This window comes from Antennarius striatus, chromosome 5 (assembly GCF_040054535.1).
Source record: "Antennarius striatus isolate MH-2024 chromosome 5, ASM4005453v1, whole genome shotgun sequence".
In the NCBI taxonomy this organism is placed as follows: Eukaryota; Metazoa; Chordata; class Actinopteri; order Lophiiformes; family Antennariidae; genus Antennarius; species Antennarius striatus.
In genome coordinates this window covers 12,705,001-12,719,400 of record NC_090780.1, presented here as the reverse complement: position 1 = coordinate 12,719,400, position 14,400 = coordinate 12,705,001, and the positions used below count along the sequence as shown (strand labels likewise).

Here is a 14,400-nt window from a genome sequence, read left to right as displayed (position 1 = left end):
GGAGTTTAATGGAGACAGTTTTGACCAGTGGTTTTAGTGAAGGAGAGAACTAACGCATTGACGGTCATAACTGACTGATCAGATATTTTGAGTTACTACAGCATGAAAGGTTGGTGGATATCATGAAAGTGGAACGCAGCATCATGTCAATGTCTGCAAATTGAGTACTTTAAATCCTCCCTTTAGATTTAAATTAAAATGTTTCTAGTTTGAATACAAGTTCTGATACAGCACTCAAAATTTGGGAGGAGAGGCCCAACATTAAGTTCAAACCCATTCTGATAGAACAGAGGCATCATACAAATCAAAAATAAAGATTTTATTGCAACACAGACAATCCATATAAAATCAGTTAAGAGCTCTAGAGTTATGCAGCAGTCTTCTTCCCCCTTCCCGTTGCTTTAGCAGCAGAGGCTTTACTACCTTCCCTAGTCTTCTGGGATGCAGCTTTCGGTTTGGCTGAAGCAGAGGCTCCCTCGTCTTCCTCTGCAGTTCCTTTGGTTTTACCCTTTGGCTTCTTTGCTGGAGCATCTTTTGAGGTAGCATCCTCTTTTTCCTTCTTAGACTTTTTGGGAGGATTTGAATCCTGAACATGGAAAAGTCAAGCACACCACTCACGCTTGGAACTACAATTTTAGCATCAGGTCATGACTTCAATAGGATAATTGGAGTAAATATATTAATCTAAGACCCTGTAGTCCCTTTTATTATAAATCAAACTTCAGATTTGATGTGCACACCATTAAAACAGGGTTCTAAGGGCCGTCTTAAAATGGACAAAAACCACCTCCACCCTAGCCTAAAGGTAAAAGATCATTTTTAGGCCTTCAAAAGGAAAAATAATGCTGGTAAAATAACTTATTTGAGGGGAAAATAAATATTTGTCCACCACAAGCATTCTCACCTCTTGTGACTTGTGTTCTTTAGCAGCCTCTTTCTTCTTAGTTGCACCTTAAAGATGTCACACTGAATTAAAATCAGAAGGGCGTACTGGAGATCATTTTACCAGTTCGTTCGTACCTGCTTTTGGAGACCTCTTGACGCGCTCCTTTGCCGTTTTAGGCGCTTTCTGCACGTTTGGGTCTATATTCTCACTGTTTGGCTTTGTCCCCTTTTCTTTAGGCGGAAGCTTTGACACATTGAGGGAGAAGTGATTATGATCGATCTGAATCGATAGGGATATGTGTAGACTTGACATCTTACCCTAAACCTTCCCACCGCGCCTGTGACCACGCCGGACTTGACAGGACGCACTAAGGTGCCCGTCTCCAGACCTTTCTTCAGGGCTTTCCGGACCAAGTTCTTCATTCTTGACTCATCGACTGTGGGATGTTTGTCCTTGATATAATTCTGGATCGCTATAAACGAAACGCCTTTGCGCGAATCCAACGCGGTCAGCGCCTCTTTGACCATGATGGCGGTGGAGGGATGGGTGGCAGGTTTACGCGCTCTTACACCGCCTGGAGAAGAAACATTTACGCACATGTTAATTTACTAAAATGTTGTGAGCGTTGACACTTTACGGTTTAAAAAACCCCCCAATGGGTTCATATTCTCACTTATTGCCCTCTGACCTGGTTTCTTCTCCACCGGGACGTCGCCGGAGGGCGGTGCAGGCGGGGCGGTGGGGTCTGACACGGGCTTTTTAGGAGGCATCGCTGAGGACCCGTTTCATCAGATCACACACACACTCACACACACACAACGGCAGCGTCACGGCCAAAAACACGCGACACGTGGACGTCCACGGTTCCGTTTTTAAGCGGTCGCTTCCGGGATTATGAGCCCAGGTGAATCAGATGTCAGCAGGTGTCTTTCATTACAGGTGTAAATGAACCACATCCGGGTATCGCCGGCGCCCTGAACGGTCACTGGAATAGAGACGACATCATCACCATGTAGTTCATTAAAATCAAACTGTCCTGCTGTTTATTTAAGAGTATAACCTTTAAATATTTCTTAATCTATAATAATTACCTATTTGAATATGTAAGATGAAAATACGTATGGATGAAAATAAATATTTAGGTTTGTAAAATGTAAATGTTATTTTTTATAAATATAATACTCCCTAAAGGGAATTTGATGCGATAAAAAAACAACAGCTGATGGGCAAAATATGTAAATAAAGCATCACATATAGGTAAATTAATTTATTTTATGTGAATAAGTAATGGTCCTGTCTACACATCCATCTCTAAAAGGCAGGAGGATTTCGTGGACGTCGGTACTTGTACCTCTGACAGGTGATACAAGCACGTCTTAAATATTTGAGCACTTCGTTTAATTAATGAGACAAAACCTAATTCCTGCGGGAAGAACCGTCTCCGGTGGAACGGCTGATATGTGGTGGGTTTACGCCCCCTGCTGGCGGGCTGGTGCCATGTCCGGTCGGGTCTGGGTGTTGGGTTTCACTGTCTGGATCCAACTGGCCTGAGTTGGAGCAGGAGGTGATGATGGTACTTCAGATTTAGTTCTGGGTCCAATGTGTGTGTGTCTGTGGCCTGCTGGCACACTGAATCTCTTCATATTTGCTTTCATGAGAAACACGCAATGAGAAACACGCGTGTGTTAAATTTCCACAGTGATTTTTCCATCATGACCACAAGGTGTGCCTGTGCACACCTTGTGGTGGTCACCTTGTGGTGGTCTCTGTAATGTTGGTGCCAGAGACCACTGGACTTGATCAGCATCTTTTATTGCCTCATGTATGTCCTCTCCCGTTGTGTGTGTTTAATAGTGGTGTTACACTCAGCAAAGAGCTCCTGATCTTTGTGAAGGAACCTGACACACACACAAACACTACAACTCATCAATGTCCACAGATATGCACGGTGCTCTCTGAATAGCTGCATAGAGCTGTTAATATTTCTGATTTTCTGGTTGCTGTTGAAGCTGACGTTGGGGAGTTTTTCCACACATCTCATCTTTCTGTTTTCCCCCAAACAAAATGTCAACAACAGCTTTTAAGCACTTCTTCACAACTGTTCCATCACTAAAAGATTTTTTATGTTGCCCCAAACTCCACCATGCCTTTAGTGAACATTCGTTTGCATTTTTTGCGTTCATTTTGCTCTCAGCTCGGACTTCAGGGGATAATTCTGCGCAAAAGATCTGTCCTTTGTTTCATAGTGGCGCTTCATGTTACCACTTTTAATTAATGCTACGTGTTCAGACTATATGAGCTGTCCCACTTCCTGGTACGCTGACAGCGCAGGGTACACAAATGATCTGATTGGCTGAGTGGAGCTATTACCGTATGAACTGGAGGAGCAGCACCCGCTGTCTGTAGCCGCGAACTGTAAGTAAAAATGCGCCGAGAAAATCTACCCTCACGAATTTATCATGGAGTGGTCACGCGTCCGGACAGAACCATCACGTGGTCCGGATCGCGGACGGCCATTTGGTGACCCCTGCCCTGGAGGGGCAATTGAATTGCATTATTGATACGTTTATATCCTTTTTTAAACCCTTAATTTACCATTAAAAGGCAAGGTACACACACATACGTGCAGAAACAAAACAACTCAAGGTGTAAATGGAGGAAGGAAAATATTTCTTTGTATTTATTCATCAGCCTTCTTTAACATGTGGTTGAGAGTATGTGGCCACCTGGACAGATTCATGGATACATCAATATAACGTTCTGTGATCTACATGCATCTTCAGCTTGTCTGAGGTCTTCTGCTTTCAAACAAGGACAAACTGGCAGAGTAAAGCAACTTCCAAGGTTTTTTTTTCTTCATCATGTTATTAATGACATTTAAAAGAATATGGTACTAAAATAAACTGATAATATTCAAAGAAATAAATCTATGATGGCATTGTCAACTCTTTTTATCAAGTTACTGGGAAAAATATAAACCACCAGCGTCATCATTATATGTCAAAACTGCATTTTACATTCCAGACTTATTACGTAGATTTATTTATCAACAGATTTCTTTCGTCTGTAATTCTTGTTAACAGCAAAGAAACTAACATTACTATCGGCCTTTGGACCTGCATCACACTTTGACAGGAAATCCTTGTACTCCTCAAGTATTTTTTAAATGTTTTGTTTTTAAATACTGGTACCATTCTACATTTATTCCTCTCATTTAATTTCACACACATTCAGACTCTGTGACAAACTATCAGTCATGTGATTCTCTGAGCAAAGTCACCCAGCATTTGTTTTCACTCTCATTTTCTTTTTCCACATCATGTTGTGTATGTTTTCTGCGTTAATGGATGTGTGTGTCTTGGTGTTATATAAAGTAGAGTGCTGCCTTTATGAGTAAATTCATTTCAGACTGGCCATGTTCACTACGTGGGTTTAAGCGTCTTGTTGGATTAGTCCTTAGTGGGGTCCAGTCACCTGCTGATCATCACTGACATCAGAGGAAGCAGAGCTGCTGTCAGAGCGCTGGACAGGCGTGTAGCTGAACCACACTCCATGGCGTTTTCCTGCAGATGACATGAAGTCAAAATATCAAAACCAATTCATGTAAACAACAACGCTGGTCACTCATTTCAGAGTTCCTGTGCATGTTCACCAACTTTACAGATGTAGCTGCATGTCTATCTGTAAACAGACAATTTGGGGTTCATTTTAAACTTGATTTCATGTAAATAAGTTCAACAGTTTGACTCCTTCCTCCATTGGATTTGCTGAATTATCAATCCTCTTATTGATCGATCTACAGTATTTATAGTCTTTGGTTGTGATATTTATGAAATCCTGAAATGATGTTACTGTTATTTATAATTACATACTCTTAGCGTTGTTAATTGTTTAGCACAGATCATTAACTTACCATAAAGACTGCAAACAGGAATAATCTTCTCCGTTTAAATTACTTTCAGTTTAAAGTGTTGTAGCTGGGTTTTTTTTTTTTAAATTCATACAAAACCCAAAATTGATATTCTACTTCTTTATGTTCACTCAGCTTGAATCGCCTCACAGAAACAGAGTCTCATACCTCAGGGTGGAAAGGATGACATGATTCAGGCTTCTTTCTGTCTTTCTGAAATTTCAATCTGTCACATTTCAGTGACTCGTTGTGTTCACAGGCGTTAAGGGTGTGAACATATAATCAGAATGAACACACACACAATTAATTTATCAGTATGATCCAACTAATCATGCTTATGGATCAAGTTTCTACATATCAAAACTTTGAAAGGATATACATGATCTCAATGGGATCCATTGTTACTGGTGGAGCGCTGCTGCAGTCACACTTATTATCCACAACAACCATGAAGAGGTTGCTGCTGGGAATCTGTTGTATGACAAAAGATCTGCAGCCAAAAAGACACAGGAACTGGAATTATAATGCTGTTCTATGAACAGTTAGTCTGCAGTAAAACTTAATTTTAGGTAAATATTGACATCAGGAGGCCTGATTAACTCTTTCAGTTGTAAAGCTGTACCTGACACAGGCTTCACAATCGATGTTGCCTGTTGTTTCTTTGATGGTGCGTTCAGAGACAAAGGCGGGATATTCGGTGTCACACGGCACCATCATGGTTTTACCCCGAGGTCTCTGAGCTGGAGAGGAAACACAACAAGTTGAGAAATCTTCATCAAACTAATAACACCAAAGAAAACGGGTTCTACAAGTTCAGGACATCTTACCTACAACACAACACAACACAACACAACACAACACAACACAACACATCTCTCTCTCTCTTTGACACACAAACACTTCGGTCACCTTTAACTGTCAGATCAATGTTCCACCAGCTGTACAGGTTAAATTCTAGCAGGAAGCTAAGGTCAAAAACAAACACAGTTAAAAATGAATGATGATTTAAGATTGTTCTAAATATCACCCACATTATCACATGATGCAATTATTGAACAACGTGACATCTAAATTCTAAATACTTCTAAAGGATTTTGTATTATTCTTACATGACGAGTTCAGTCAGGAGCCACCGAACAACGGAGAAGGGCTGAATGACAAGAGAGAAGAGGATAATAACAGTGATTAAATGATGTTGTTTAAATACAGTAAGTTTCTCAGTTTAGTTGTTGTTACACAGTATAGTGATGTTCAAGTAGATTGCAAATTGTGTTAAACTCTTGAGGTGTGTGTGCTGATGTGTGCAGTAGAGCAGCATAGAGGATAAATACGACCTCACGGTGTCTTTATATTAAATGTTGTGTCTTGAAACTTACATCTGATAATATGCGTGCGCTGTCGCTGCTCCCAGCGTACTCTCTGCAAAGAGCCTGATAGTCATACAGAGTGATCCTGAAACACACATGGAGCAGCAGAGGTTGTAGCAGACGCCATAAGACCTCAAAATAAGCATTTAAAATAAGTGTAATGCTCACAGGTATGTTGAGTCTCTGACCTTTTGAAGGACCCCATTTGCAGAAGTTTGTTCATAACAGCACCTTCCACCTCTCCAAAGAAGAGCCCTGTCTGAGAGAGAATGTGTGTCATAGCACACAGGCACATGGCTTAGGAAGAGCCAACAGACGCAGGTAGTGAAAAAGAAGGCAAATCCGTACAGTTCTGTAGTTCATGATCTTCTTATACAAGTTGTATCAGGAGGCAAACAGATTAAAGGTTGTAATACGTCACTGTAAAAACACCGCATTACAAGTAAAATTCTTGTATTTTAAGCATTTAGACATCATCAAAATGTATTGTAAATATGTGCACTGAGAGAATTTCATCTTCATTAAAATGGTTTTACCATCACATTTGATGTTTTTGGATTAATATTGCTGCAACAATAACAAGAACCAATGCAGTCACAGACTGCAACATCCTGCGACACCCCTGAATTCAAAATTTTACCCTGACCTACTTGCATAGGTCAAAGATCAAAGCTAGTGCTCTGACCTACTGTCATTGATCAAAGCACTAGCTTTGATCTACGGTCTTACTCACACTGGCCTGCTCCCTCATCTTTCGATCTTATCTGGTTCCTGAGTATACAAAAGTTGAAATTTGACCTTGACCTATTTTTCTCAAGGTCACGGTCATCATCTCATTTTCATCCCCTTTACTTCCCGAGTAATGTGCTTTTTGTGTCATCTTTCTATCTGCAATGGTTGCGAAGATATTTGGTGGACAAACGGACGGAAGAACACACGAACACTGACAATTACAATACATCACCGCTTTGTATTATGCATTATGACATCACAGCAGGAAAATATTTCAGATGTGTTTCAGTTTTCTGATATTATATGGCTGAGACATCATGTAAATAAGTAAACAGTACCTGAGATTGTTCTTCCGTGACAAGAATGAAGCCATTGTTGTCAATGAGATAACAGTTAACATCCTGTAAAAGGGGAGAGAAAATAGATTATTTAACAAAAAAAAAAATCTACCTAATTGAGATCCAGACTTATGTGATTGTTCTTACCTCGCTATCACAGCTGATGCTACATTTTCCATCTAGTGCTGTACACTGAGTACAAAACATCAATACTTAAGAAGTTTTGCTCCTAATCAGCAGTTCATTTTATTGTACTGCAGTGATTCTCATGCAGCTACCTGTCTGCAGGCCGTCCAGAACTTCCTCTGAAAGAACTCCAGCTTCATCTGGATGCCTACAGCTGAGAACCAGACCAAACACATAAACTATCCAGCATCCAAAAAAACGCACAGAGATTGTTTGGAGGTCTTTTACCTGCAACAATTGGAGACTTTCTGTCATCAAGGAGCTGAATGGCTGTGCTGGCCAAAACCACACTTTTATTTTCTAAAGCTTGGCAGCAAGAGATGAGCATAAAGTCAGTAGATCAGAATGCACTTTCTGCTCACTAGATGGTGCCTTTTACTTAGCAACCCCAGGTAACAGGCTCAAGACGCTCAGAAACCGCAGTTCAGTCCATTACTTCACAATAATGGAGTCCAATAAAAGGACTTTCCACAACCACACGACTCTAATAAATCTGAAATGGGTGCAGTGATTGGACATTTCAGGTTATGACGGCAGAGCTTGAATGGTTACAGTTATCATTATTAGAGCAAATGTGGTAAATGTCCTGGAGACTGATGCTTAATTCTATCTCTCTGCCAGCTGACTGAACAATGGCCACGTTAACTGCAGAGAAGCAGGGAGGTGAGCTGTGGTGCAAATCCTATCAGTGGAACCCAGTTAAAGCCATAGAAGATCACAGACACAGGGAAAAAGATTGATTAAGATGCTAAAATGTTGACTGAAAAGAAAAGTACCTTAAAGCGTACCTGATACAGAAATTTTGCATTTGATCACTAAAAATATACTGAAAGAGGTTTGTAGAATTAAGATGCAAATGATTATAGAGCATTAGACTAGTATAGCCTTGTGCAAATTCAATGCAATACACACTTGAGCTGTCCCTGTCTCCCGTCTGGCTTTGCATACCTGTGCTGATGGGAATGGAGTAGACAAATGTGCCGGGGACCTGCTCTGCCGCTCTTTTGTACCACAGAGGGAAGTGATCAGCATTGAACACACCCTCCTTGTCCTCTGCTGTCAGAAAGTCTCTGAGGAAGGACACAGAATGAAGCTGAGGCAACGAGCAAATGATCATAGATGTCAAGCACAATCAGAGCTGCACCTCTGGCTGTAAATAATGATTACAGAAACATTGAGCAACGGCACTTACTGATTGGAGAGGTGGTCGGCGGATACAAACAGATTTGTTCTCGACAGGCCGGTGCGAGTACCCAGGAAGGCGATCTCTACTCCTTTGTCTGAGTTCCTGTTGGTAAGATGTAGAAAAAACACCTGCAATCCTCTTTCAGTGAAAAAGTTAATTGAGTGTAATGTTGAGCTGAAGCTACTGTGAGTCTTCAAGAGTCTGACGTAAAATAAAGTGTGTATCTGTTGTTAATGTAGAAAACATCCCCCTTTATCATTGCAACTAAAGGACAGCACAAAGTGCTTCAAGGTGAGTTTGAAGAGGGTAAAAGATTTAAGAAAGATTCTGTTTTCAGGTGGAACAACTGAGGGAAGCAACCAAAAATACGTTCCATGTAGGTTAGAGTTTTTCAGTACTTCTGTCAGGAAATGTTTAAAAATAAACTGTGATTAAAGGTTAAAGAGTTATTAGTTTGGTGGTTCTTTAAATAATGCATGTTTTCATGTCTAAAACTATTAAATAAAGACTTTTCCATTCAGGGCCCTTTTTTGATATTGCTGATTTTCAGATATGAATATTACTTGTTTTGTGTTGTTGTGTTATGTTGTTGGCCAGGGTGATCCTTGAATCTGTTTTTTCTGTAAGTTTCTTCTACAGTTATATCAGAGCTGAAATTTTAAACCCTGAATAGAGGTTCAGATGTTTGAGATTCATCCTCCAAATTTTATATCATATTATACTTTATGTCATTACAAGTCTATTTACTTCTTCCACGTTTTTAAAACTTTGGTACCAAATTTTCTTACTCTGACTTGTTGAGGGCCAGTCCAGTCCAGTAAGCTTCCAGTGGAGCAGTGACCACAGCGTCAAACAATACTTCCTGGATCAGTTCTCTGTCACCTGCAGAGTTACAAAACAGTTTAAAGACCTGATTATGGAAAATTACAGTTGTCATTCTCCTCCACATTGGTAACCCTGGTCACAAAAGAAGGTGACTCAGATGTCTCGTACATTTCAGGTGGGGTCTGCGGCCGGTCATGAACATTTTGATGGCTTGAATTTGAGACAGGTGACGGTGCTCATGCTGCTCTTCCGTGTTGCAGTACGTCCTGTAATCCAAACAGAGAACCACTGTTACATCACAGGCCTCCAAATCCCTGATGGAACACAGAAGGATAACCTACATAATGCATGAGTGCCCACTGCCATAACCCCAGTGTTACCATTCATCTGCCAGGGCGACATCTGGCTGTTCCAGATCACGGAGCCCTGAAAAACACATGTCAGTAACGCTTCAGCAATGCCCGTCTGGGAAGTCAGATGCAAGAAGCAATCCAAAAACAAACAGGACGAAGTCGCGGACATCACTTTTTAGTCAAATTTTTTAAATAATTAACAGATTTGGAGTTAAATACCAGCATCCACTGATACATTCCCTCTAAAGAAGTACTTTCCATGACCTCTGGAGAGGGCCACTCCAACACTGAAGACACAAGCAAAGCAGAGACCAACCAGTGAGCACATTTTTTACCGCAACCGAGACATAAACTGACATAAAATCATTGAAGCAATGCCGTAAATCTTCTGCACCTAAATGGTGTTCCTTTGATGTCAGTATAGTAATAGTCGTTGTGCATCTTCAGGACACGTCTCTGAAAGAGAGGGAAGAGAAACATGGGACGGATTTGTCTTGAGACAAATGCGACAACAGTCACTGGAGAAAAGGACACCAAATGTCTTCAAGTGCAGCCTCACCCCTCGATCCACAGTCTTCTTCACCTCCATAGAGAACGTTCCTGTTTTTCTGTTCACCATAGCATTACGCAGCTAAAACATAAAATGCACACATAAACGTAAGAAAGTCAAGGCAGTCACTTACTGATCCAGCATGCCTGTCACCACCATTTTACTAGTATACTGAATAAAGTTATGTAATAACCCACGCTTACTGCACAAACCTAGTCACAGTGACAAATCAAGGCATTGTGTTGGACAGTTATGTATCGGGAACAATAAATGTGCACTGAAGAATAGGATTTTTCTAGAATACTACTTTCCAAAGCTTTAACACGTACTATATCATCTTTGTCCTCCCACTCCACCTCAGAGAGATCCACGCTGCTGTAGTTGGGCTTCCTCCTCTTCTTACCATCCTGATACTGCACACAGGAACACAGTGTACACAATGAAATGGTCCCTTCAGACTAGTGTTTAAGCACAGCTCTTATATGTCTGCTAGTCTGGTCTGATACGATGGAAACCTGCATGTAACACATAATTTAAAATTTACATATAATATAAACACTGATTCTGTGCAAACATTTAATATAAACAGGAAGCAATGATTTGCAAATCCTTTCCAACCCGTACTGATCTGACTATAGTACAATATAATGTTAAATATGTTAATGTTCAACCTGATGTTAACACTGATTTGTTTTGAAAATATAAATTTACTCCAACTTTAAACAGATGTAATATAAAATTGTAAAACTTGTGCACATTACGAAAAACACATGCTCACAGACAAACAGGAAAATTTGCATCTTAATCGAGTGTAAAAGGACATCGTCGAATGGCTGTTTGTGAATAAGGATACGATGAGGTTCACCACTTTATGAAAAACTGTGTTGGAAATAGTCCGACAGTTAAATAACATATTGTGACGTAAAGTTTTAAGCAATACAGATATTTAATTGTATTGTTGCTAAAGAATACTCCAGTAAACCAGCAAACCCAGTCTGTTGCTGCAAATGCGGTAATGTCAAGTGAAAACAGAAACCCAATGGCTTCTCTGGACCTGAGAAAGACTGACATCGATTAGAAGTGTCCTGGACAAATCCACATTTTAAATACATTATAGAAACCCTGGATGTTGTGTCCTCAGGCCTGAAGAGGAAATGAAGCATCCAGATTGTTTGCAGCATCTGTGATGGTATGGAGGGGTATGGGGGGGTTGTTAGTGCCCATAGCTCAAGTATCTACGACATTTACAGTTAGTCCTGACAGCAATGACATCCAAGGAGTCGACATTAGGGCGACTAAATCTTTACACATTTGAAAACTCTCTTCCTGTCTTTCTAAGACATTTTAAATAATCACTCATAACACTTTGCTTAGTTTGAAATATCTTTTTAATAATTCCCCAAAGGATTTGCAAATCATTTCTTTTTGTTCTTATTTCCATTTAACAGCATGTCCCAGCTTTTATCGCTCTCTGGATTTACAGATCCGTGAAGAAAGTATCCTCTGTGATCTGTTGTCCGTGTCAGCCTTAACTTTCTGAATGCTCTTAATTGTCAAGCCTTGTTTTGGAGGTTTTGCTGTGTAATTATTTAACAAGCCATCTGTGAAATGAATTCTGTTGGGCGAATTAGGTACAATTAGGATGGCTAATTTCCTAATCTGCGATCAAACAGCTCAACATTAATGCATCAAACTGAACATGTCAAACTCTGTTGCTGCTGCCACTACATGTCGCCTGATCCACAAGAAACATGAAAGTCAATGACGACAACCACAGCACAGTTTTAGCCACAAAGAGACACACAAAAAAGTAAAACAGACCAATGCACAAACACACAATTGCACAGAGAGGAATAGCACTAACACTGGCACACACAGATCCACCAGCACAGCCATAGCTCCTGAGGAACCAGTGGTCCCAGGGCCAGGGGCTGTGGTCTCTGCCAGCGAGTGTTAAGTTACCTCTGGGAAATCTCAGGCCAGTCAGCCTATCAGTGGCCTTTATCCCTGCATGCATACATCAAAGGAAAAGGTGGGGATTACAGACTATACGAGCCCTTTAAGCCTCATACCCAGGTAACACATTAGCCACTGTGTGCATTTGATAATGGAGGTGTTAAATTCATCATTTCCACAAAACATAAAGAAAAAAACAGGGTAAATTGAGGGAATGCTGTGAGACTCAAGTAAAAGTGATTGTAATAAAATGAGTTACCAAAGGCCTCAGGTCTGGGTGTGTCAGGATGTAGCCGTTGTTCGTGATCGCAAATGCGTACCCATGGATTCCCAACTACAGACACAAAACGCGATACGTGAGGCATATCCAGAGTTATTCTAAAGCAAAAGTACAGGAACAGCTGACTGTACCATATGTTTGGGGATGAGCTTCATCAGCTCCTGCAGAGGAATGTCTGTTCCTACGACCCCCAACAGAATCCCCTGGTTCTTCTGCATGAATAGATTCAAATCACATTAACATAGCTTCGAATGAACACTTCAAGACTGTTCAGTCATTCAGCAGAGGTGGAAATGTTCAGATCCGTCACATGATTAAAACACAAGTACAAATACTCCCATTCTAAATTCAAAACACACATGTTTTATCATCAAAATGTAATCAAAGAAACAAAAGTTCAAAAAAGTAATTACCGTGAGAAATATTCTCTCTAATGTTTGCATTTTACTGCTGCAGTTAACCAAGGGTATCTAATCACATCATAATAAGGTAGTTTAAAAGTCTAAATGTAGATCTCCTCCACGCGAGTGTAAAATAAGTTGTGAGGTTGTAAATATGGAACCAAAAAATCATTTCTTTACTATTTTTGCATGCATTATCTGATTTCAAGCCAAACTATGCTATAGGTCTGAAACATAACAAGGAGCTGTGGTATTTTAAATGCACTGGAAGTGATGTTTAAGGTTAATTGTACATGTATGTCAAAACTGCCCTTAAGTATAGTGATTAAGTAATTATTGAGGTTCTTAATCATTCCCGACAACTGCGGCACTCACCGTTTCATTCTTTGTGCTAAAGACAGGCATGGCCACGGTGGTCGACAGACTGGGACCAGATTTCTCTTTCATCTGAAAAATAATTTAACAATTGAGAAATGCTTTTCAGATGAATAACCCCAATGACAGGTTCAATGTGTTCTCTAAATGACAGACTAAAGCAAAAATGGAGCTTAAGAATCTTTCTATATGTAAACATAATTTATATGCCTACAGAACATATATAGCATTATTTAATCAGAAGGTGTCCTAAATTCAGAACATTGACCAACATAGTTTCACATTTATTGCACTTCTTTTTGTTGTATTCAGGGTTTAGACAAACAGAAATGTTCTGTCTTTCAAAAGAAACTGCAGCTGCTACAAAAAAATATTCTTTACAGTGATGAAAGTGACGTTGAAACAATAAATTAATTTTTAAACAAACTAATTAATTACATAACTTGTGGTAAAAAAACCAGCTGAAATAGGAGGATGGAATCATTACAAGATGACACAGCCAAAATAAATCAATTAAAATTTCAGAAAAGTAAACTGAAGATAACACTGAAGGTAACACTAAGAATCTGAGTAGTATATGAGTAGTAACCTTAATGATCAGACAGAATACTGTATCAAAAAGCAGAATAAAGATAAATTCCTGCAGGATGATATGAAGCATCTGAAGCCTCGGGTGTCAAACCTCAACCGTTTTATTCTAACAGCTTCAGAGACGTTAATGTAGACTGACATACATGAGCACATGAGCACCGTCAAAGTAGGTCTGCTATTCCCTCATCTTGTGTGTGTGTGTGTGTGTGTGTGTGTGTGTGTGTGTGTGTGTGTGTGTGTGTGTGTGTGTTTATTTGTGGCGTCATTTATGTATGTGCATGCATATAGCTTGTGAACAACAGTGTGTACTGGCTAGCATGACAAAATGAAGAATGGTGGGTTCCTAAACTCATCAGAACACACAATAGAAGGGAAAACTGGACTGTCTAGAAAGGCACACACACACACACGCACATACGCACGCACGCACGCACGCACACACACACACACACACACACACACAC

At 40.1% G+C, this 14,400-nt stretch overlaps 2 protein-coding genes across 6 annotated transcripts in view; both read right to left on the bottom strand.

Annotated features, from left to right (window-relative positions):
• Positions 1 to 185: 185 nt before the first annotated feature.
• On the bottom strand, positions 186 to 1,812 carry h1m (linker histone H1M). Of its 2 annotated transcripts, none has more exons than XM_068315673.1 (5): positions 1,560 to 1,812; positions 1,204 to 1,460; positions 1,021 to 1,129; positions 905 to 951; positions 186 to 586 (listed from the first exon to the last, which is right to left on the bottom strand). In XM_068315673.1, the coding sequence occupies exons 1-5, from the start codon at positions 1,654 to 1,656 to the stop codon at positions 368 to 370; spliced, it is 729 nt and encodes a 242-aa protein (XP_068171774.1). In that variant the 5' UTR covers positions 1,657 to 1,812; the 3' UTR covers positions 186 to 367. The 2 variants fall into 2 exon arrangements, with proteins under 2 accessions (XP_068171774.1, XP_068171775.1); XM_068315674.1 differs by having other exon boundaries at positions 1,575 to 1,812.
• Positions 1,813 to 3,550: 1,738 nt separating this feature from the next.
• cacna2d3 (calcium channel, voltage dependent, alpha2/delta subunit 3) overlaps positions 3,551 to 14,400 on the bottom strand; it is a 30,786-nt gene continuing 19,936 nt past the window's right edge. Inside the window, exons 16-39 of one of the 4 annotated variants that reach the window (XM_068315148.1) lie at positions 13,346 to 13,417; positions 12,701 to 12,781; positions 12,549 to 12,623; positions 10,663 to 10,746; positions 10,343 to 10,414; positions 10,178 to 10,239; positions 10,003 to 10,070; positions 9,811 to 9,856; positions 9,599 to 9,696; positions 9,394 to 9,487; positions 8,612 to 8,707; positions 8,368 to 8,489; positions 7,648 to 7,725; positions 7,512 to 7,573; positions 7,381 to 7,425; positions 7,234 to 7,296; positions 6,352 to 6,422; positions 6,173 to 6,248; positions 5,906 to 5,946; positions 5,706 to 5,761; positions 5,419 to 5,536; positions 5,174 to 5,286; positions 4,965 to 5,047; positions 3,551 to 4,449 (exon numbers count right to left, since the gene is read on the bottom strand). In XM_068315148.1, coding sequence (XP_068171249.1) covers positions 4,357 to 4,449; positions 4,965 to 5,047; positions 5,174 to 5,286; positions 5,419 to 5,536; positions 5,706 to 5,761; positions 5,906 to 5,946; positions 6,173 to 6,248; positions 6,352 to 6,422; positions 7,234 to 7,296; positions 7,381 to 7,425; positions 7,512 to 7,573; positions 7,648 to 7,725; positions 8,368 to 8,489; positions 8,612 to 8,707; positions 9,394 to 9,487; positions 9,599 to 9,696; positions 9,811 to 9,856; positions 10,003 to 10,070; positions 10,178 to 10,239; positions 10,343 to 10,414; positions 10,663 to 10,746; positions 12,549 to 12,623; positions 12,701 to 12,781; positions 13,346 to 13,417 — 1,869 coding nt within the window. In that variant the 3' untranslated portion in view covers positions 3,551 to 4,356. Of the gene's footprint in view, positions 4,450 to 4,964; positions 5,048 to 5,173; positions 5,287 to 5,418; positions 5,537 to 5,705; positions 5,762 to 5,905; positions 5,947 to 6,172; positions 6,249 to 6,331; positions 6,423 to 7,233; positions 7,297 to 7,380; positions 7,426 to 7,511; positions 7,574 to 7,647; positions 7,726 to 8,367; positions 8,490 to 8,611; positions 8,708 to 9,393; positions 9,488 to 9,598; positions 9,697 to 9,810; positions 9,857 to 10,002; positions 10,071 to 10,177; positions 10,240 to 10,342; positions 10,415 to 10,662; positions 10,747 to 12,548; positions 12,624 to 12,700; positions 12,782 to 13,345; positions 13,418 to 14,400 lie in introns of those variants that run through there. The other 3 variants (XR_011035393.1, XR_011035394.1, XR_011035395.1) reach the window with 3 other exon arrangements.

Excerpts from the sequence above, each read along its gene's own strand:
- h1m (XM_068315673.1), bottom strand. The coding sequence starts at position 1,656 with ATGCCTCCTAAAAAGCCCGTGTCAGACCCCACCGCCCCGCCTGCACCG. Across the intron at positions 1,130-1,203 it reads GCGCGGTGGGAAGGTTTAGG|CTTCCGCCTAAAGAAAAGGG; the intron begins GTAAGATGTCAA and ends AATGTGTCAAAG. Across the intron at positions 587-904 it reads AAGAACACAAGTCACAAGAG|GATTCAAATCCTCCCAAAAA; the intron begins GTGAGAATGCTT and ends TTCCATGTTCAG.